Consider the following 23,769-nt stretch of genomic DNA (forward strand, 5'->3'; position numbering starts at 1 on the left):
GCCTGGGTACAGCTCAGTATAATATATTCAACAATCTGTGAAGGCTTTCTTGGACCACTACCCCAGGGATAGCGCGAGACAAGACAACCCTCTACATGGGATCCTGGAAGGATCTGTAGTCATCCAGGACCCATGAAGATGATTCAGGTATAATGGTCTCTTCTGGTGAGGAAGACAGACAGATGCATTGGAATCTGCTGTTCTTCCTGCATGCCCTCATCCAAAGGAGCTAAGCTAGCAACAGGATGAGCCATTTGAGGGAGCACAATATCTTTTCTAGAAGGTTGGTCTGGATTGAAGTTGAGACAGATCTCATTGCTTGCAGGATTTCCCCGGCACTCAATAATATCACAGGGAGTAAGTGTAAGGAGCTGGTGGCTAACAAGAAGGACATCAAGAAGTTATCTTCTTGCCAGGGACCTGTAGGTATGCTTGTAAAAACACTTTATAGAATACTGCCTGGATGTGGATGGTGGGGGAAATTTGGATGAATGGGATTTAGCAGGGGAAGCCTCTCTGCTGCTCTGTAAATCTGATGGGGAAAAAGAATATTCCTTTGGTAAGGACAGTGCGGTGCCAGTAGGTGTAACCTGGAGCCCTTATATTTGAAGGCTTCAGACTGGCTTTAATGGTACTGAAGCCAGTCCCAAGACCCCTGATTTGACATATGAGAGACCCTGGAACTGACATGCAGAGCAAGTCTCTGGCTGCCATAGACACTTGGGGATTTCATGGTACTGAGAGTATTGGTGCTGCAGTCATTAGTGCCATCTCTGAACACATCAATGGTAATCATCTCAGGGTTACTGCTACCAAAAGAACGGTGGAGGGTAGCAGCTTCATTGGCACCCAAGTGGTCAGTACTGGCATCATTGGTACCAGTGCCAAGTAACCTGATGTAGACAGTACTAGTTCAGTACCAGTCAACTTATAAGGTACCTTTTCACTGAGAGTATGATGGGTCAGTCTCCACAGGTGCTCCAGAAGCCCTTTTTGGGTCCTGAGCGATCACTGATATATACAGAGCTTGAAGTCCTAGGAGTTTTTGATGATGTTCCCAGGCATGGGAACAGTGCTTCTTTTCTCTGGTCATCTTAAGGATTTTTCTCCATCTATCAGAGGACAAGGACCTCAATGATGGAACATATGAAGTTGTAGCTGCTGGAGCACTTCTAGAGGTGGCGTGCTTCACTTGATCAGTTTCAGGCTGGCCAGGATCACAGACTGGAAGTATATGACTCTCCATAAGCTATTCTCTCAGACAGGCTTCTCTGGTTTTTAATTCTCTAGAGAAGCACTTGCAAATAGCACATGTCCCTGACATGATCTTCACCTAAACAGATGAGGCATCTAATACGGCTATCATTAACAGGCGTAACTACCTTGCAAGACAAGCAGTTTTTAAAGCCTGGGGACTTATGCATGACTCAAGTCAATACTGGAGCACCACCTTATGAACAAAACAAATAAAAGCAAATCTTCTATTAGAAGACAACAAAGGAAATACTATACACTAATGACTACACTAAGTATTTACACAAGAAAAGTTATTGATGAGCACAGAAAAACAGTGAGCACAAGATGTCACTGGGATCTCCAACTTTTAGCAACAGGTGGTCAGAAGGAACTGAGAGGTGGACGGGTAATCCTGCCCTTTATGCCCTCAGTTGGAGGAATGAGGACACTCAGGGAGTGTGCACCACCCCAATGGGTATTGATCACTAGAATCCTCCAGTTCTAGTGCACTGGGAAGCACACACACTAACAGTGGAATATATATATGTCAAGCACTCAAAGAAAAATCCTATATTTTGGCAGCTGCTTTACCTTGTCAATATCAGCTACAGTAATTATTTCAGGATTTAAAACTTTGTCCTCCCTTGAATGGAAAGATGGTTCTTGAGATGCTCTCTCAAAATCTTGAATGAACTCTTCAGATACTCCTACTGAACTGTATTCTGCATCCAACAGGCCAGATTGTCTCACAAGAGTGTTCTTATAAATACTGAATTAACAAAATGAACCAAAGAAAATGATATTATATGTTTCTTACTAATTAGACAGAAAAGAATTACTGATTACCTATATCTTTCAACACTAAAGCAGCTTCGTTAAAAATGTTTGTAACATTTTTTCAATAGATCTCTCTATTTTTCAGGTAAACTTATTAGTAAGATCAGTGATACTCAGATCTCAGCATTTCAGGAGCCAAATTAGCAATCAACATTACCCAAAAGAGCCACAGTAGTGTGAATTTATTATTTCATTTACTATTTTTATATATATTCTCACAGCAAAACGACTGACCAAGTATTATGATTTTATAATCTATATCCTGATTGGATAATAACTTAATTGGTTGATATTAAATAACTTAATAACTTAGATTGGTTGATATTAAAACACTCTGTAATTTAATTATGTGTTATAAGGAGCTGCAGGAGACACATTAAACAACCACTTTAAAGAGCTTGCAAGCCTCAGTCTGAGTATCACTGAGATAGAGAGACAGACAGACTATACACTTCACTACATCACGATTTCACATCATGGCTTTATATATCAGGCATGAACTATCATTTTTCCAAATAAAAACACAAACCTGTATTTGTAATGTAATCTAGAAGGAATATAAAAATTTACAGTGTGTGGGGAACTGGATGACTCAGGGAATTGGTAAAGAAATATGAAGATCTTCAGTTTTAGGCCATGCGTTCAAATATGGTTCAGACAAGTAGTAATGGAATATTGTCATACACTATATATATTTGTCTTTGTGAAAGGAGTTGTGATCCCAGTCCAGATCCCACACATTATATAAACCAATATCATGTGGCAGCCTGTTAACCTCAGCAGAAATATGAAGAACTATATGGAAACAGAAATTAAAATTACTCTGACACCTCTAGGGGTTCTCTCTGGAACTTTGGGAGGACACATTGATTAGGTGGTGTAGAGATAACTGGATACTTGCTAGCTGTGTTACATCTGTTTTGTGGATAAAGAAAAAAATTCAGATGCCAGAACATTAATTCTGCACTCTTTCACGGCACTAAAATTCACTTAAAAGAAACATTTGAAATACTTCAAAGAGGAGAGCACTTCAATGAGGAAAAACTACAAACTATGAATACTCACATCAAATGTAGGTTACATTTGAACTAATGTCAAGTAAATGCCATAGTTTCCTTACTCATGGATCTACTCATTCATTATGTGTAACTTCCCCAGCCTCAATTACAAATAAAGAAAGTTCACTAACCAAATAAGGAAGTATTAGTCTAAAACAACAGGTCATGTATTTCCATCACAAATGCATGCTACTGTAGCCAAGTTACACAAATCCAATTTTATACTGCAGACTAAGGGTACAATCCAAGGCCCACTGAAGTCAATGGAAAGACTCCTATTAACTTCAGTGGACTTTGGATGAGAACATAAGAATGGATCTATAGATCTGAGCCCTAAATGTGGAAAGAACCCACGGACCAGTAAAGTACGGAGCTTTAGATCCAAGAGAGGCACACTGCCCACACCCAAAATCTGGAAGCCTACAATCCTTTCACCTGGAGCAGTGAAGAAAGCACATTAATGTTGCCCTTGAGCCCCTCCCCAGCCTTGGGTCTAAGAGCCACAGATCTGCCGCTTACTGTACTGATGTCTCCATTAAGAGTCAAATCTCACATCTCTAAGTATTTACAATAAGGAAATCATGTGTGTAGAGGGCTTGAAAACAATGTAGAAGAAACTGATGGTCCACAAACAATTTAAAAGCAGAGCAAAATAAAAAAGAATCAGATTACTTTAAGAAAATAATATAATGAAATTAAAATGTTTTAAACCAGTGCTCCCAACCTAGAGCACCACAAATAACCTTATAAGGTTTTCATTCTTCTTTTCATCTGGATTGGTCACATTGCTGGAATCCTTAAATAACTCCAACAGCAGCTGGAGAGCATTGTGCACCAGTTTACGGAGCAGTTCTTGGAAGATCTTGTCAACTAGCTGAAGAAACCTTGAAAAGCGTTTCATCATCTGACGCCATTCACTTATCTCAACATATTTTGGATTTTCTTTGCTGTCAGTTGGCACAGACTGAAAAAGCTTTTGAGCTCCCTTCATTTCTGCCACCTACAGTGTTAGTAAAAATAAATTTAGACAGGTATGCTTTAACTCCCTTATACATCACATTCAGCACATTTTGTAACAGTCAACTTTTTATTACAGACTTTTCTGTATTGTTCAGAAATGCTTTTAAGTTCCATAGAGACAGACACACCATGGAAATTCAATTTTTCTATGCTAAATAAGACAATACTTCTGAAAGAAATAATTCTTTATCTTTTTAATATGTTGTTAGTAGAGTATAAATAAAGATAAATATTACAAAATAACCAAAAATATACATTAGTAATAAACACTAAAATAAACTAAGGCCCTATCCAGAGTGTCCTCAAAGCCTAATGCCTACCATACTTTAATTTAAGCTTTTACTATAATATATGTTTATACACACATACACTAACTTTTAAAATTAATTCCTCAATGTCAATGCATTTGCACAAACATGCTGCATGCACACTATCCAAGGTGTTCTCAGTCACCAAAACAGGGTTTGGCAGAAGTATTTGTTGGATCACAGAACTGAAGTGCAATTTAGGAAAGAGCAGAGGTGATTTTTGGTGTCCGTTGGGACATAATCAGCCTGTGAAATAATTCTGGGAGGCAGGCCATGACTGGTCAATATATGGGAGAGGAGACTGGGGGTCCTGTTGCCGGTAGTCTCAGTACAGATATAGATATTACTACACAGCACATATGATACCTCTAGGGGACTGAAGCTGCATTTGGCTGGCTCATAGAGTCCAGTGGCATTGGTTTGGACAAGATAAGGCTTTCATACAGGATTCTTCCATGTGGTGTGAACAAACATTCATTCATTATATATATATATATTATATATATATATATATATGGACATATCTACCAGCAGTTTAGCTGAATTAAACACTGATTCTTTAAGGAGGGCATACAGGCATGAAAGGGGGTCAATTTTATGAATTTGCCATCGTGCCAACTATGTTTTATATCTAGTATCCAACAAGCTAGATTTGTCAATGTGATAAGTGTTATAGCCATCATCAGAACAGAATCTAATTAGGATAACCCCTTTTTATTGAGTCCAGGAAGCATTAGCTTATTAATTTAATGCTAGGTTCTTTTCAAATCAATTTTCATCTTGAACCTTTTTTTTTTTTAATCAGGACACTTGATTACTCTTAACCAATCAACAATTTATTAATTCACGCAGAAACACATTAGTATAAAATCAACATTTCCCAAATCAATTGAAGAGACAACCAATATTCTAGGCATGTACTGAACGTATAAATACAGTCTTGAAAGCAAACATTGTAGATGAGGGTTGAGGATCAGCAGCTATACCAAGGAAGAAATGGTCACTCAACCGGTACAGCAACTGTGGTTCTTCAAGATATGTGCCCGGACAGGTGCTCCATTCTAGATATGCTTGCACCCCTTCGCCTTTGATCGGAGATTTATAATAGTAGCGTCTATTCGACTCATGCATGCACGTTACTCAGTCTCATGCTCCATGCTGTTATATAGTATTGGCAGGCAAACCACCTTCAGTTTCCTCTCTATCAGGAAGCAAAGAACTCTGAAGCAGATGGGAAGGAGAGAGGGTAGTGGATCACCATAGGGATACATATCTTGATTGTACCGCAGTTTCTGCACAGTGAGAGTAACCACGTCGTCTTTTTCAAATAGCGTCCCTAGGGATGTGCCACTCTAGGTGGTTACTGAGCAGTTCCCCTTAAGGAGGAGGGAGCTTCGGAGTTGAGTCCAATATCAAAAGAAATCTGATGAGGTTCAACAAGGACAAGTGCAGAGTCCTGCACTTAGGATGGAAGAATCCCATGTACCGCTACAGACTAAGGACTGAATGACTCAGCAGCAGTTCTGCAGAAAAGGATATGTGGCATTTTGGGATGTATAAGTAGGGGCATTGCCAGCAGATCGAGGGACGTGATTGTTCCCCTCTATTCCACATTGGTGAGGCCCCATCTGGAGTACTGTGTCCAGTTTTGGACCCCACACTACAAGAAGAATGTGGAAAAATTGGAAAGAGTCCAACGGAGGGCAACAAAAATGATTAGGGGACTGGAACACATGACTTATGAGGAGAGGCTGAGGGAACTGCGATTGTTTAGTCTGCTGAAGAGAAGAATGAGGGGGGATTTGATAGCTGCTTTCAACTACCTGAAAGGGGGTTCCAAAGAGGATGGATCTAGACTGTTCTCAGTGGTAGCAGATGACAGAACAAGGAGTAATGGTCTCAAGTTGCAGTGGGGGAGGTTTAGGTTGGATATTAGGAAAAAGCTTTTTCACTGGGAGAGTGGTGAAACACTGGAATGCGTTACCTACGGAGATGGTGGAATCTCCTTCCTTAGAGGTTTTTAAGTTCAGGCTTGACAAAGCCCTGGCTGGGATGATTTAGTTGGGGATTGGTCCTGCTTTGAGCAGGGGGTTGGACTAGATGACCTCCTGAGGTCCCTTCCAACCCTGATATTCTATGATTCTCTGATCAAGGAAAGCACAGCCAAGCTGAATGCTGCATCAAAAGCAGAGTCATGACTTATTACATAGTGGTCCGCAATGTATGTGCAGAGGTCAAAGTCGAAGCCCTATACATTTTAATGAGAACATTTTTGAGAATGGCTGTAAAGGTGGAAATGGACCTTGTAGAGTGAGTTTTGCATGTCCAAGGGTGCTTCAAGATTGGCAGCAACATCTAATGCAGTTGGATACCCACTTGGAAAGTCTTTGTTCAGAGATTGCAGACCCTTTTGAGCCGTCTGTGAACGAGACAAATAATTCGGGAGCCTTTCTGAAAGGTTTAGTTCTGTCAGGATAGAAGGTTAGGGTTCCTGATATCAACTGTGTGTAACAGTGCCTCTTCTTTGTCTAGGTGAGGTGTAGGATGGAAGATCAGGAGGTGAATGGGTTAGTTAATGCGGAACTCGGAAGATATTTCTGGTAAAAACCTGGCATCTGGTCGTAATGTGACCTTGTCCTTGAAAAATATTGTGAAAGGGGGATATACTATAAGGGCTCCTATTTCCCCAGCTCGTCGAGCTGATGTAATGGCTACCAGAAACACTGTTTTCATTGATAAATGGAGGGGTGAGCAGGCAGCCATCAGTTCACACGGTGATCTCATAAGGCATTTAAGAACCGGACTGAGGTCCCAAACCAGAGTAGGATGTTTGACCGGTGGAAAAAGATTTCAAGCCCCTTCAGGAACCTCTCTGTCGCTGGGTGGTCGAATACGGAATAACCTTCTATTGGAGAATGGAATGCCATGATAGTTACCAGGTGGACTCTAACAGAGATCAGCAACAGCCCCAAGTTTTTTAGTTCTAGGATGTAGTCCAATATATATCTGACAGAGATAACGTTGTTAACAGAATGTGTTTGAGGTCACACCTGCAATCAAACCTTGCCCATTTTTGTAAGTAAGTGTAGTGCATAGACTTTTCTGCAGCTGAAAGTTCAGAAAATTTACTCTCTCTGAATAAGTCATTTCTAATCCTTTGAACCATTGACCAGCTATGCTTTGAGGCGAAGAACTCCGAGACTGGGGTGAAGGACCTTCCCTCATTCCTGGGAGAGGCCTGGAGAGTGATCAGTGAGTAAATGGCCAGCTGTATCAAGTAAGGAAACCATGTTCATTTGGGCCAGGTCGGAACTATTAGAATAACTCTGGCTTTGTCATTTTTATTTCATGTAGAAATTTGGATATCAGAGGAGTCAGGAGTACACATACAGTAGACCTGACAACCACTGAAAGTGAAAGGTATCCCCCAAGAATCAGTGACTCAGCCCGCCTCTGCAGCAGAACTGGGCACATTTCTTGTTTATCATCATTGTGAACAGGTCTATTTGAGGAGTGCCCCATTGCCAGAATATGTGGTGAAGAATGATGGAATCCATCTCTTACTCATGGTCTTGAGAGAGACCATGCACACTGAATTAGTTTGTGGTCCCATTTTGAACTCCTGGGAGGTAAGCTGCTGTGATGACAATTTGATTACGTATGCACCAATTGCAAAGCTAGACAGCCTTGGCGCAGAGGTAGGGAGATCTTGTCCCTCCTTGCTGGCTGGTATAGAACATGCATGACACGTTATCCATCATGACCTTTATGTGTTTGCCCCTGATTAGTGGGAGAAACTGGAGATAATCATATCTGACCACCCTAAGTAACAGGAGGTTGATGCATAGAGTGGTTTCTTGAGGCACCCACCTGACCTGAGCTATGTGGGTGTTTAGATGAGCTCTCCACCCCAATAGGGACACATCCATCATTATGACAATCATTGGGGGAGTGTGGGTGAAAGGGACTCCTGCACAAACATTGTGAAGATATTTCCACCCACAAAGATAGGTATGGAAAGTAGTGTAGTTAGACTGTGTCTGTTTGGTGAATAAAACAGTCCTGAGCCACCCCTGAAGGCAACACATTCCCAGTCTTATAGTGTCTATAATAAAACTACCAACTGCCATATGCCCCAACAGCTGAAGACAATCTTTAACCGGGGTTTGAGGGCTAATCTGGATTGTGTTGACTATGTTGGATACAGCCACGAATCTGTGCACTGGGAAGTAGGCTCTTGCCTCTATTGAAATGATATAAGCTACAATGAATCTAACTTTCACACACAAGTCAAGGGGAATTTTTGAAAGTTCAACTGTAGGCCCAATTTGAGGAGCAGGTCTATTGCTTCACAAGTTGCCTGTGAAGTTACAATTAAGGAACAACCTTTCAGAAGCCACTCATCTAGGTAAGGGAACACCAGATGTCTTTTTCTGCAGAGGTGTGCCACTATTACTGACAACACCTTTGAAAAAGACCTTTGAGGTAAATGGTAGGTTGAAAGGGAGCGCCCTGTACTGAAAATGGTCCTGACCAATAGTAAAATGTAGGAATCTTTTTGAGAGATGGGTGGATCACTATATTGAAATATGCACCCTGAAGGTCAAGGGCTGAGAACCAGTCCCCTTGGTCCAGTGATGAAATTATTGCTACAAGTGTCACCATACTGAATTTTTGTGCCTTCACGAACATGCTGAGTTGCCTTAGATCTAGGATGGGTCTCCAACCATTGTTCTTTATTGGAACCAGGAAATAGGAATATAATCCCTTTCCTCTGTGCTGCATGAGAACCGGTTCTATAGCACCCAAGAGTCCACCATTGATAGATCCATCAATGGCTATTAGCCAGGATGGACAGGGATACAAAATCATGCTCTGAAATGTCCTTAGCCTTTGTTTGCAGAAGGTGGGAGTGGATAACAAGGGATGGATCACTCAATGATTACCTGTTCTATTCATTCTCTCTGCAGCACCTGGCATTGGCCACCATCGGAAGACAGGATACTGGGCTGGATGGACCATTGGTCTGACTCAGTATAGTTGTTCTTATAAGAATAGGAAAGAGTCCATTTCCTGCTGTAGCAGATTCTCATGAGAGTGGTCCCTATAGAGAGATGGGGAAGGGGGATTGGCAGGTGGCAGAGAAATAATGTGGATGGAGTACCCTGTGCAGAAATCTTCAAAACCCACTTTTCTATAGTGACTGACTCCCAAGCCCACCAGAGTGGTAAAGGCAGTCGCCAAAGAAAGGAAGGTAGGTGAATAGATGCAGTTGGCAAGAATGGGGATGGTAACTCAGAACCTCGACCACCCCCATCAAAATTTGTGAGTGAAGGTGGAAGACTGTGAGGTTGAAGATTTAGAAGTGAGTGGTTTTCTTCTATGGTACCTCTGTCCCTTGTGTTGAGGTTTGTATGATCTCTGGAAGCTTGAGAGTAGGACAGGACAGGATATCTGTGCTATCTGGGGCTTACTAAACTTTCTCTTGAGGGCAGGTACATAGATCCCAAGAGAACATATTAAGTAGCTCTCGAGTCCTTTAATGCAGAGATTTGTCCATGTTGTCAGCAAACAGTTTGATATCATCAAAAGGAAAGTCTTTGACTGTATTTTGCATCTCCTTTGAAAATCCTGAGAGCTGGAGCCAGGAGGCCCTCCTCATAACTACCACTGTAGAAATCAAATTGGTGGCAGTATTAGCAGCATTATGGGAGGTCTGCAGAGATATTTTAGCACGCAGCTGGCCTTCTGCAATAAATTCCCTGGAACTGTTCTCTTTGTTTTGCTAGTAGATGCTCAGTAAACAAATTCAGCTTAGTATAATTTGCATGATTATACTTTGGCATTAAAGCCTGGTAGTAGGCAAATCTGAACTGTATAGTAGCTGACAAATATGAGTTTCTACCAAACAAGTAAAGGTGCTTATGATAGGGCCTGGATTTAGCGTGGTGCTTCCTTCCACAGCCATTAACCATGTCGACCACCAAGAGTAAGGAGAGGGATGAGAAAATAAAAATTCTCCTTATACAGGACAGACTGATAATATTTTTTAGCAACTCTCTTGCATGTAGGTGGAATTGTGACTGGGATGTGCCAGATAATGAGGCCCCTCTAGAACCTGCAAAAGTTAACAGGCAAGGCAGTGCGGGCAGATGAAGCTGTATGAAGGATGTCAAGCAGCTTATGATATGATTCTTTAACCTCTTCATAAGGCATTTACAAATAATCCACAATTCTCTTGACAAGGTCTTGAAACTGCTTGAAATTTCAACCAGGGATGGAGGAGGTGGCATAACTGCCTCACCCAGGAATGAAGAAGAGATATTGGCCAGTGGAGAGATGTCTTCATCAGCCTTAGCTTCCCATTCCTCAAAGATTTCTTTCTCTCTAGAAAACTGGAACCTCAGGGAGGGTGATGAAGGTTATTTATCCGACTGATGGTGCTCAAAGCCCTAGCAAACTGCTGGCGATCGGACACTCGAGGGTTCCAGCATGGCCAAGGAGGTGGTGCATATGGCATGGGTGGAGGCATCCCTGGGGTTCATACCAGCTAGATGGTGGTTGTGGCCATTTCTCACAAGTGATACCAATCTCCTCAAAGAACTTTGGAAAAGAGCCTCTACACAAATGCAGAGGAGAGCCTTGCACATATACTTGGGAGACTGAGGCAAAAATCTTCATCAGAATCCGTCTCTTCCAAATCATTCCATAGTAGTGGATCACCGGACAAAACCATGAGGTGAAACAGTCAGAACTGGGCACAACGTCCAGCAACCTGGAAGTCCTCGGTACTGGGAGTATATCAGAGCCTAGAAATGAAGAGTTGGGCATCTCGAACACAGCAAGGTCTCAGGGAAAACAAAACTCCTGCAGTACCTTGTCCATGGCCTGCGCTGAAGTGACAGTGGCTGAGGGAGTTGCCGGTATTGTGAATCTTGACCACTCTAAGGGGAGTATAGAAAGACCTTGAGAAGGCTTCTTCGGTTCCAAATGAGAAGAGGTAGCGCTCTTCTTGTTGCCTCACTCCATTGATGGTGTCGATGGCCTCTCGGAGCCTTGGTCTTCATAGTCTTTAGGTTTGACAGTGCCCTTGGTACCTGAGGAACCAGCAGCCTCATGGGTACCAGGTCTGAGAGCAGTGGATACTGAAGTAGCTGGAGTCATTAGAGACTGTATTTCTTTGAGGCAGATCCCCTACCTGGAGAACTCAAGGGATGGTCATTGGGAGGAAGCCTGGGTCTTCCTCTTAGATGCCCTCATGGAGTGTAGTTCAGAGACAGACAGTGACAGTGGATTTACTAGGAGACCAGCAAACGGGGGGCAGAAAGGGGGGTCCCCTGGCCAGGGTCAGTGATTGAGTGCAGTGAGTTCTCCATTATCTCCCTGTTTTTTCTGGCTCTAGATTTTAATGCCAGACAGAAGTTGCACTTTTGGGAAATATGAGATTCCCTGAGGCAACAGCTGTATGAGGATTGTCCATCAGTCACCAGGGTTGCCTCCTGGAATGACAGGCAGTTCTTGAAACCAAGAGAACTGGGCATGCCCTCCCAGTAAAGTAACACTCCTGGGAGGAGAGAAACTATATAAAAGATATTAGAAGAAAACTATATTAAAAAAATTGAAAGTTTTTTTTAAACTACTACAAGCTAAAACTACTACTAAGAACAACTATAATAAGCTAACAAGTAAAAGAGTTAAGGGGACACATCTGAAATAAAACTCAACGTAAACAACTGCAAAGACTCAGTCTCAGGCTGAGGTGGTAAAGAAGGAACTGAAGGCAGTCCACCCACAGAGTGCTATATAACAACAGCACGGAGCACAGGACTGAGTAACACATGTGTAGACCAAGCAGACTGTGCTATGAGAAATCTCTGATCAAAGGTACAGGTGGCACAAGTGCACCTAGAGTGAAACAATCATAGTGACAACACCTGAAGAAGAACAATACAAATCGCCAAGATGTCTTCTTATTTTTATATATGATCATTAATCATCATTTCATCAGTATTTCTAAAATGTTTTTCACACTTCTAGTGTTTCCCCAAGAAATAAGGATACCCTTTTACTAAAGGCGCTTTTAAGAATATGATCCCTGCTATTTGAATGGTTTGGTGTGGAAGGGAAAGTTTGCAATATCAAAAGCAATTGCTTAAAGTTATTGTTTTAAATTTCTCTTAGGCTAATTTGCTTGGATTTATAAAGGAGGGCACACATATAACATTAGGTAGTTAAAATTCAAAATAACCTCAAGTTATTTATATTAAAAAACAGGAGAAATACAATCTTTGAAATGAAATCTCACCACTTCCTGCCCTGCTAATCTGGAAATAAGGAAGTCTTTTACACATGGCTGGTCCATACATCTGATGCTTCTGGATTCTGCAGCTTATCTGGAGTTCAACAACTCTTCTTAGACCTTGCCCCTGAAGACGGGGGCAAGTCTTTCCCACATAAGATTTTAGCAAAATTCTTCAATATCTCTTCTGGGTCCTGTGACCCTGGACAATGGGAGAGGCCATCCATGGGGTGTCATGCACAGTGACCTCAGTTTTATATACACTGATTTAAGGACTAGTTGGAGGGGACCTCTCTGATTCCTTCTGATTCCAAATGGTTCTCAGCTTTCAGATCTTAGTTTTTCTGCTGCTTCCATCAGTATCCAGTGAAGGCACCAATGCATAAAAAAAATTTTGATGCTCTTTTTAGTTGGAGGGTCTAATTAATTTCATGGATTGCATTTTAGTATTTACCCTGTTAATTTTGGTATCCCTTCCAAGTGATTTCTCTTAATATTCCAAGAAGTTATATCCTAGTTAGATGCTTATACATTTCAACATTCCCTTTTCCTTCTTGTGTTATACCATTCCTGTCACTTCTCTGATGAAACTATCATTATCAGAGAAAGCACACAAAATCCCTTATAATTCCTCTAAATCTAGTGAACATAGTCCATACCTTCTTTGATAATATACAGAACTTTTCACTTCACATTTTTCAAGACTTTTCATGGGATATGAGACATTAAATTGGAGGAACAAGACCAATTATTCGCATAGAATGATATATCTCTGATTCACAATGCATACAAGTGTATGGTTTGGGGTGAAGTCTAAGTCATGCACATTTCTTGAGAACACTGGCAGTGTGCTCCATTTGACCTTCAGTTTTCTGGGTCTCAGGGCAAGTTATTTATAGCTAGTTAAAGTTTATATTTTCTACACTTATCTCTGCCTCTTAATTCCTTGTAGCCAGACAGTGGGATGGGAATTCTATCCACATGCAACTCATTAAAGCTTTCTAAGTGCTTAACTTAGTTTGAAAATTTTGTTATGCGCATTGGAGCTTTCGGTCATGACCGGAACTTGAGTAGTCATCCCTAGTGGTTGAAGCAGGAATCAGCGTCTAGCCAAAGATCAGAGTATTGAGCTGGGTCAGAGTGAGGAGTTGAGCCAAGGGTCAGAGTCAGACAGTCAACCCAAGGGATGGAGCTGGAGTCAGAAACAGGGGGCAGGGAATCAAGAACAAGGCAAGAACCAGGGACAAGTCAGGAAAGCAGGGCTAGAGAGTCAGGTGAGAACGCCGGGGCCAATGTAGCCACCAACCAGGAATTCACCCAGTTGCACAGACAACTTCCTGTACCTCCTTATGGCTTAACTACAGCAGCTGGACCAACTGATGGGGCTGGGCACTCCTCTAATCAGGACACCGTTGACAGTGCCTCTGGTGGTGCCAGGATTCCATTAGCCACTCATACCACTACTTACGAGCAAGCCACTGGATGGCGGCCATGATGAGAAGGCTGCCAACTCAAAAATAATGGGGGATTTCAATTATCCCCATATTGACTGGGTACATGTCACCTCAGGATGGGATGCAGAGATAAAATGTCTTGATACCATAAATGACTGTTTCTTGGAGCACCTAGTCCTGCAACCCAAAAGAGAGGCAATTCTTGATTTAGTGGAGCACAGGATCTGGTCCAAGAGGTGAATATAGAGGAACCACTTGGTAATAGTGACCATAATTAAATTTAACACCAAAGAAGCCCACCACAGCATCATTTAATTTTAGAAAGGGAAACTACACAAAAATGAGGAAGCTAGTTAAAAAGAAATTAAAAGGTACAGTCCCAAAAGTGAAATACCTGCAAGCTGCACAGAAACTTTATACAGATACCATAATAGAGGCTCACTTTAAATGTATACCCCAAATTAAAAAACATAGTAAGATGACCAAAAAAGTGCCAATGTGGTTAAACAACAAAGCAAAAGAAGCAGTCAGAGGCAAAAAGGCATCATTTAAAAATTGGAAGTTAAATCCTAGTGAGGAAAATAGAAAGGAGCATAAACTCCGGTAAGTGAAGTGTGAAAGTATAATTAAGCAGGCCAAAAAGAATCTGAAGAGGAAAAAAAAAGAGCAAAGCTTCCCACACTTGAGCCATTCTTTTAAGGTGACAAATCTGAGAAACTGTCCCACACTGAGACGTCAGTGGAAGTAGTTTTAGAACAAATTGATAAATTAACAGTAGTAAGTCACCAGGACCAGGATGGTATTCATCCAAGACTTCTGAAGGACCTCAATAGGAAATTGCAGAAATACTAACTGTGGTCTGTAACCTATCATTTAAATCAGCTTCTCTATCAGATGACTGGAGGATAGCTAATGTGACACCAATTTTTCATAAAGGCTCCAGGGGCGATCCTGGCAATTACACAGCAGTAAGCCTAACTTCAGTACCAGGAAAATTGGTTGAAACTACAGAAAAGAACAGAATTATCAGACACATAGATGAACACAGGGAAGAGTCAACATGGTTTTTGTAAAGGAAAATCACACTTCACCAATCTATTAGAATTCTTTGAGAGGGACAACAAATACATGGACAAGGATGATCCAGTAGATTTAGTGTACTTAGACTTTCAGAAACACTTTGGCAAGGTCCCTCACCAAATGCTCTTAAGCAAAATATGTAGTCATGGGATAAGAGGGAAGGTCCTCTCATAGATCAGTAACTGGTTAAAAGATAGAAAACAAAAGGTAGGAATAAATGGCAAGTTTTCAGAATGGACAGACATAAATAGCGGTGTTCTCCAACTGTCCATACCGTGACCAGTACAGTTCAACAAGTTCAAAAATGATCTGGAAAAAGGAGTAAACAGTAAGCCGGCAAAATATGTAGATGATACAAAACTACTCAAGATACTTAAGTCCAAAGTAGACTGCAAAGACTTACAGAGGGATCTCTCAAAACTAGGTGAGTGGGCAATAAAATGGCAGATGAAATTCAATTTTGATAAATGCGAGGTAATGCACACTGGAAAACATAATCCCAACTATACATATAAAACGATGGGCTCTGAATTAGCTGTTACCACTCAAGAAAGAGATCTTGGAGTCACTGTGGACAGTTCTCTGAAAACATCTGCTCAATGTGCTGCAGTAGTCAAAGATAACAGGATGTTAGGAACCATTAGGAAAGGGATAGATAAGACAGAAAAATATCATAATGCCTCTATATAAACCCATGGTACGCCCACATCTTCAATACTGTGTGCAGATCTGGACACTCCATCTCAAAAAAGATATACTGGAATTGGAAATGATATAGAGAAGGGCAAGTACATTATTAGTGGTATAGAACAGCTTCCATACGAGGAGAGATTAAAAAGACAGACTTTTCATCTTGGAAAAGAGACGACTAAGGGGGGATATGATAGAGGTCTATAAAGGTCTTGACTGGTATGGAGAAAGTGAATAAGGGTAAGTTATTTACTCCTTCGAGTAACACAAGAACTAGGGGTCATTGGTCATTGTCAGAAGACAGGTTACTGGGCTATTTGGACCATTGGTCTGACCCATTGTGGCCATTCTTATGCCTGACACTCTATGGATCCGAGTTCAAAACCTGTCGATCCTCACACTCTCCTTTCCTAGGAATTGTATATTTTAACTTACACTTAGTTAATCCTCCCCAGAGAAGATGTCCGATCTGTTGTGATGGGCTTACTGACTCTCAGGCTATGTCTTCACTAGAAACACTGTAGCTGTGCTGCTGTAGCACTTCAGTGTGGACAATCATAGCAACAGGAGGGGTTCTCCCATTGCTGTTGTTAATCCACCTCCCCAAGAGGTAGCAGATAGAACAACAGAAGAATTCTCCCTGCAACCTAACATTGTCTACATTGGGCATTAGGTTGGCTTAACTACTTTCTACGGGGTAGTGGATTTTTCATATCCCTGAGCAATGTAGCTGGGTCAACCTAAACTTTTTAGCATAGACCTGGCCTCGCTGTCTTTAGTTCTGAGAGGAAGCCAAAGGTTTGGAAGACAAAGATTGATGGCACTCTTAAGCCTGATCTACACCTAAAATTCACACCCCAGAGAGAGACAGTTAAGCCAGCCTAAGTGCTGATGTCGACATCACTAGGTTGACAGAAGAATTCTTAGTTACTGCCTCTTTGGGGTTGGGAGGGATTCAATATAGTGATGTGAAAAAACCCTCTACCACTGTGTAAGGATCTGGAGGACTAGAGGAGTGGGGTCCAGGTGAGCAATGCTTACATGCTGCAACTCTGTAGCCACGGCAGAGCCACAATACATGCTCTATAAACTCAGGGTGGGGCAGAACTAAATGCCATAGGATGTGCCACCCACTGAAGACCCAGTTAGAGCACACACATCCCCAGATTGGTCCAGGTGTACTATTTAAGCATGGAGGGAGTTCCAGGAAGCTGTCTGTGCAACCAAGCAGTACCTGGCCCATTGCTATCCTAATCTCATTCCCTGCTTTGGATTCCAGCTCTGATTCATGGCTTGACACTTTACTCTGCCTCTGATCCTTGGCTTGACTCTTGATTCCTGCCTACAGCTCTGATCCCCGACACCGACCCCTAGCTTGGCTCCCCGCTCCAACCACCAGGCTCTACTCCCGCTCTGACCACTAGGCACGATGCCTGGTCCTACCCACAAGACCAGAGCACTCATGTCCTGTTTGTGACAAACCATAGCACATGTCTACACTACAGTGTTACAGCTGCATAACTACAGTGCCACAGCTGCATAACTACAGTGCGCTGCAGCTCTTGTAATGTAAGCATACCCTCGGTTGCTTCAGGCACAATTAAGTGCACAGTGAGAATGATAACTGTTAACATATTTTCAATAAATATTTTCATGTCCTACACCTTACAGGCAGGAAAAAAAGACTGCACATAAGCCTCCAAAATAGTGCATGAGCAAGATGATACCACCATTCAGGTGCACAAGAACCATGATCTAAGTGAAAATCCTCCATTTGTACACATACATATCAGGCAAAGGTGCACAGGGCTGAAGAGACTCATTCAAACAGACCACACAATTTAAAGATCTATACATTTGAGTGGAAAGGTTTCTATGGCCCTAACAAAGAGCACAATCATGCAACCCTTACCCTCCTACATAGTCTTATTCAAATGAACAGGACTACTAATCTAAGCAAGGGCTGCAAGACCAGAACCATTAATAGGCAAGTTTATTTTGCCCCAGAGCAGAAGGTGCTTATGCAGTCTTCAGTAGGATTGTATACACAGGAGTTAAAACCTCTGTATGTAGTCTTAGAAAAATTGCATCACCCAGATGCCATTTTACAATATGTATACTGACACCTTCAATTAAAAAAAATCATACTTCTGTCTGAAAATTCTTAATGTGCTATTGTAACAAGTAACACCCAAGAGCATTATAACTGAAAGAAATTAGAAAAGAAAAACTCTCTCTTTTTTCAGTTTATTTAATCCATTTGACAGAACCTAGTGTACAATTATTTACCATGTACAGTCAGTTTCCACTTCTTGAAGTAGACTTCAAAGCATGGTATTATATTAAATAAATATTTGATTGAATTTCAAAATCATTAAACTGTAGACCTCACGGAAACTACATGGCTCTTAAAAGAAAATTATATACAATATAGTATTTCTATTAAGTAGAGTAAAGAACAAAAAGGAAAATCTTATTATATGGAAAACTAAAATACAATAAATGTTTTTGTAGTTTGCATGTACAGGTACCTTCTCTTCTCATACTGCAAACACCTAATAGTTTTTTAATAGAACCTGAAGAGGAACAAACATGCAGGATAAAACCATAAAAATAAAAATAGCAAAGAATCTTAAATAATTACCCTTAAAAAAGTACTTTGAATGGCTTGAATTACTTTCTCCCTGAAAGCCTGTAGTTGATCAAGTGCTTCTTTATTCTGTTGATATTGCTCCTCACAAAACTCATCCAAAGAATATGTGCGAGACCTGTCCACCTAAATGAATAAATGGAAAAAATACCACGAGTAGTGAAAGAAAACCTAGCATTTAGACATCAGCTCATGTGTCATCCCAACCCATCCTCCTGCACAGAAGCAGCATACAGACACTAGGCCCCAAAATGCAAAGTGAACACAAGAGGAAGGACAACTGTCAGAGTGTAGGCCCCCAAGTGGAAGAACAGTTTGAGATGACAGAAAAGTGCAATATAGGCAGGGGAGGAGCTACATAAAGCCTGGAAAGTGAGAACAATGAATTAAAATTCAGTGCAGGAAGATGAGGAAAAATGAGTTTAATATGAATGCAGGTCATGCAGAACCAATGCAGTGCACTCCCTTAAGGAGTATGTGTGTGTGAGACAGAAACATATGGTGGTTAGAGCAGTGGAAGACAAAGAGAGAGGTTACTTACCTTATAGTAATTTGATGTTGTTCAAGATGTGCTGTCTATACATATTGCACTCATAGTATTGCATACCCTCTAGCGCCAGAGGTCAGAGTTTTTTTCTTGCTAGCAGTCTCCTGCACTCCACACATGCTCACAGAATGCACCCCTCCTGCCTCCACCTTTCCAGAGGGCATAAAGGGACAGAGCAGACCAACTTCCATTCAGATCCTTCACCAGCCAAAATCTTGTAAGGACTTTGAATTGTGGGGAAGGAGGGCAGGTCATGGATACATATAGAAAAACTCATCAGTTACTGTAAAGTGAGTAACCTCATTCATTTGTCTATATGTCTCCCACTGTGGAGACTGAAGAGCAGTTCACAAATGGAGGTGCATATCAAAGTTTTACATAAAGACAGATCTAAGCACTACTTTATCAAAGGCTGCATCTTCTCTAGTTGCCAGTTCAACTGCATGTTCACGAAAGTATGGACAGATACCCACGTGCCTTACAAATTTCTAAAACTGAAACAATATTAAAAAGCTACAGAAGTAGCTTGGACTCTTGTAAAATGTGCCCTAACTGTCAACGGGGCATCCCAACTTGCAAATTGATAGCACAATTTAATACATCTTGAAGTCCAATTTGAAAGTATCTGAGAAAAAACAAATCTTTAACTCTATTGATGCCACAAATAATTAAAGAAAGCCTAAAAGATTTAGTTCTGTTCAGATAAAAGGCTAAAGTTGGGACTCTAACTAAGGTCCTTTCTACTCTATTAGTGTGAGTTTTTGGACAAAATAGTGGTACATTAATTGACTGGTTAAACATGAAATTCATTCACAGTCTGAGGCAAGAAACTCGGATAAGTCCTTAATAAAACCTTATCCCTCTGAAAAATCATATGGGCAGGACCAGAACTCTACGTTTTCACCCACTGTTCATGCAGAAGTAATAGCTACTAAAAATACGGGTTTTATGGACAGAAGATTTAATGGACAAGTAGCTAACGGTTCAAACAGGGTTTTCATTAAACTAGACAACATAATGTTCAGAATTCATGGAGCATATGGATCCTTTATAGCTGGAAATACCTAAGAAATCTTTGAGAAGTAGGATAAGAAAATATATTAAAACCATCATTCTTAGGATGATGGGCACATACTGAGGCTAGGTGCACTTTAATGGAACTAATCAACAATGCAGAAGATTTTAAGGACAGAAGGTAATCTAAAATGGAAGGTATATTAAACTGAAAAGGTGAAATATTAAGACTCTGAGGCCAATCATCCAATCTTTTCCAAGTTGCTCAAGTGGAAAGCTTCTGCTATTTATTAAAATGTCCTGAACTGCTTGAGAAGAGAATTTTTAAGTCTCATTCAAGAAGCTAGCTTCCAGGCTGTCAGATGTAGGGATGACACTTTCAGGTAAAGAATTGTCCAATTGTTCTCAGATATCAAGTTGGGAACCAGAAGAGGGGCGATCTGTGATGGTATCAACCATCCAGAAGCCAGTATTGTCTGGGACATACTGGTGCGATGAGACTTATGGAAGCTGAGGCTTGCTTGAGCTTCACTAAAGTTCTTAGAATTAGTGAAATTGGAGGGTAAGCAACATCTCCAAAACTTTTTGGCCAGAATCAGATGAAAGATTATACAGACCAGATGAATTGTTCAAAGTTCTAACACCATATGTATGTAGAAGAGTCTCTTTCTGAGGCCACAATGCTCGAGTCTGATGATGTTTGGATGTAACCTCCAAACTGGTATCCATTATCATTGTTAGAGTTGGTTGAGGAAGCACAAACGGAAGGCCTCTGCAAGCTTGAGAAGGCTCTAACCATTAATGAAGGGACATCAGAACTCACTGGGGAACTGTAGAGACTGTACAGTGTCAAGGATTAGTGCTATGAGGAACGTTTTGGGATGACTGACCATTGACAAGAATTCACAAAGAGACTCTTTAACTGATGAACTCCACTTGAGTACCTGGGGTATTAACCTTTTGGGATCAAGACTAGAATGATTGATAAGAAGGGCTTTATGCTAGAAGATACTGGGAGAAGGTTGGGAGAAACTTGTGAAATCTCTACACGCCTTGCTTCAACTCCCAGTAGGAAGAAAATCAAGTAAATGAAGATGCAGTAAGGGATAATGGAACACCACAAGGTAAGAGTATGAAAAGGAAGGAGAAAAAAATGGAAACATTGATTGGAGTAGTATTCAGGCAGGTGTTACACTTAGTGAAAGGACTATATCCAATCCAGCTAGAAAACTGGGTGAAGTCCAAGGGAAACAACTGGAATGCTTCTACATGAACGCAAAGAGTCTGGGCAGTAAAATGGAGGAAATGGAACTATTTGTGCAGAAGGTCAAACCAGATATTCTAGGGATTACAGAAACATGATGGAATAGCGTTCATGACTGACATACAGGTTTTGAAAGAAATGTGTGTTTAGGAGAGAGAGGACTAAGGTGATGAAATAGCACTGTACATCAATGAAACGGTAACTGTAATGAAATATGAAGTGACATTATTAAAAAAATATCAATCTGTTTGGGTCAAAATCGCCTTGGGAAAGAATTGTAAAAGAAGATCTGTGGGAATAATATTAGGGGTCTGCTATAGACCTTCTGGGTCAATCTTGGATATGGATAATAATCTCTAATATTATTAGAGGAAAATACTTTGGGATTTGTTTCATAACGGAAGCCTAACTTCCTGGATATAGATTGGAGAATAAATGCTATTAGTATTGATAGGGACAACTTATTCCTGGATATGATAGGTCTGCTTTCTTTATCCTATCATTACTGTAACAAGCTGGTTAAAGGAAATAACCTTGGATCAAGTGATCAAAAGCTGATTCAGTTTAAATTAAATGGAAAGATAATCAACACCAAGTCAGCAACTACGATTTTTTATTTCAAAAGGGCAGACTCTGAGAAATGAAGGGAGTTGGTCGAAGAGGTCAACTGGACCGAAGAGCTTAAAGGATTAAATACAGAGGCTTAGAAATTCTGCAAATCAACTATACAAAAAGCAATCTGAAATTTGCACCCCAAACTTAGGGGGAAAAAAACTTGTAGGGAAAGCCTCTGGATCCAGCTGGATCAACAACCATCTCAATCAACAACCATCTCAAAAATATTATTATGAGTAAGCAGAGAGCCAGAAGGAATGGAAAAAAGGGGCTGATGAACAAAGAAAACTACATCATGGAAGTTAGAAAAATGTAGAAATAAAGTGAGAATTGCTAAAAGTCAAGCTGAATTAGCTCTTACCAGGGAAATTATAATAAATACTAAAAGGATTTTTAGTTTACATAAATAAAATGAGAATAAGGAAGGATGAGGATGAACCGCTATGTAATGTAGAGGGGAAGATTAATGATAATGTAGGTATGGCCAAAAACTAAATGAATACTGTGCCTCAGTTTTCAATAAGGATGACAATAAGGAGCATATGCATGAAGGCAGTACTGCTGATGGAAATGAATGTCTAGAAAAGTACCACCTCTGAGGTGGAAGAAACATCTAAAGAGCTTAATGCACTCAAATCAAAGGGACCTAATAAATTACATCACAGAATACTGAAAGAAATGGCACACGTGATTGCTAGTCCAGTAGCAAGGAGTATTAATAAATCTATTTATGTGGGGGTAGTACCATATGACTGGAGAACAGCTAACATCATACTAATATTTAAGAAAGGGGGGAAAAGTGATCTGGGCAATTATAGTCCTTTTCATCTGACCTAGGTAGTATGCAAGGTTTTAGAATAAACTATGAAGGAAAGAATAATTAAATTCACAGAAGTTAATGGTAAAGGTGATGTAATGCAACAAGGGTTTACCAATGATAGATCATGCCAGACTAACCTGATTTCCTTCTTTGCTAAAATAACTGATTTTTTTAGACAAGGGAACTGGACTTCAGTAAAGCATTTGACATGGTACCATATGGAAAATCATTAGTTAAATTAGGGAAGATGGGGATCAGTACAAGCATTGTAAGGTGGATGTGGAATCAGCTAACAGGAAGAAGATAACAAATTGTACTGAAAGGTAAATTACTGGACTAAAGGGACGCTACTAGTGGAGTTTCCCAAGATCAGTCTGGAGACCAATATCATTCAATATTTTTATTAATGACATTGCACAAAAAGTAGGAGTGTCCTAATGAAATATGCTGATGATACTAAGTTGGGAGTCATCATCAATTTAGGGGAGGATCAGAATATTATACATGAAGATCTGTACTAGCCTGGGGTGCTGGAGATGCTGGTTCAGTTCCCCACCTTGGATTGAGAAAAGAGATAAGTAACAGCTGCCTCTCCTCTTGACACGTCCCCTGTATTTTTTTGGGGGGGCGGGGGAGGGAGGAATAGCTCAGTGGTTTGAGAATTGGCCTGCTAAACCCAGGGTTGTGAGCTTAATCCTTGAGGGGGCCATTTAGGGATCTGTGGCAAAAATAGGGGATTGGTCCTGCTTTGAGCAGGGGGTTGGACAAGATGATCTCCTGAGGTCCCTTCCAACCCTGATATTCTATGATTCTATCTGGATAGCCTAGAACAGTGGAGTGACAGAAATGGGATGAAATTCAACAGTACAAAGTGCAA

The 23,769-nt window shown here is 40.8% G+C and overlaps 1 protein-coding gene across 1 annotated transcript in view; it reads right to left on the reverse strand.

Moving 5' to 3' along the window:
* The window catches only part of DNAH14 (dynein axonemal heavy chain 14), a 476,940-nt gene that overhangs the window by 372,557 nt on the left and 80,614 nt on the right, over nt 1-23,769 (reverse strand). The window contains exons 13-15 of the mRNA XM_084624945.1: nt 18,627-18,758; nt 3,875-4,131; nt 1,828-2,005 (exon numbers count right to left, since the gene is read on the reverse strand). Of these exons, the coding sequence (XP_084481071.1) occupies nt 1,828-2,005; nt 3,875-4,131; nt 18,627-18,758 (567 nt within the window). The remainder of the gene's footprint in view (nt 1-1,827; nt 2,006-3,874; nt 4,132-18,626; nt 18,759-23,769) is intronic.

The sequence above is a fragment of the Lepidochelys olivacea genome (genome assembly GCF_965140295.1).
Source record: "Lepidochelys olivacea isolate rLepOli2 genome assembly, chromosome: 3".
Classification (NCBI taxonomy): domain Eukaryota; kingdom Metazoa; phylum Chordata; order Testudines; family Cheloniidae; genus Lepidochelys; species Lepidochelys olivacea.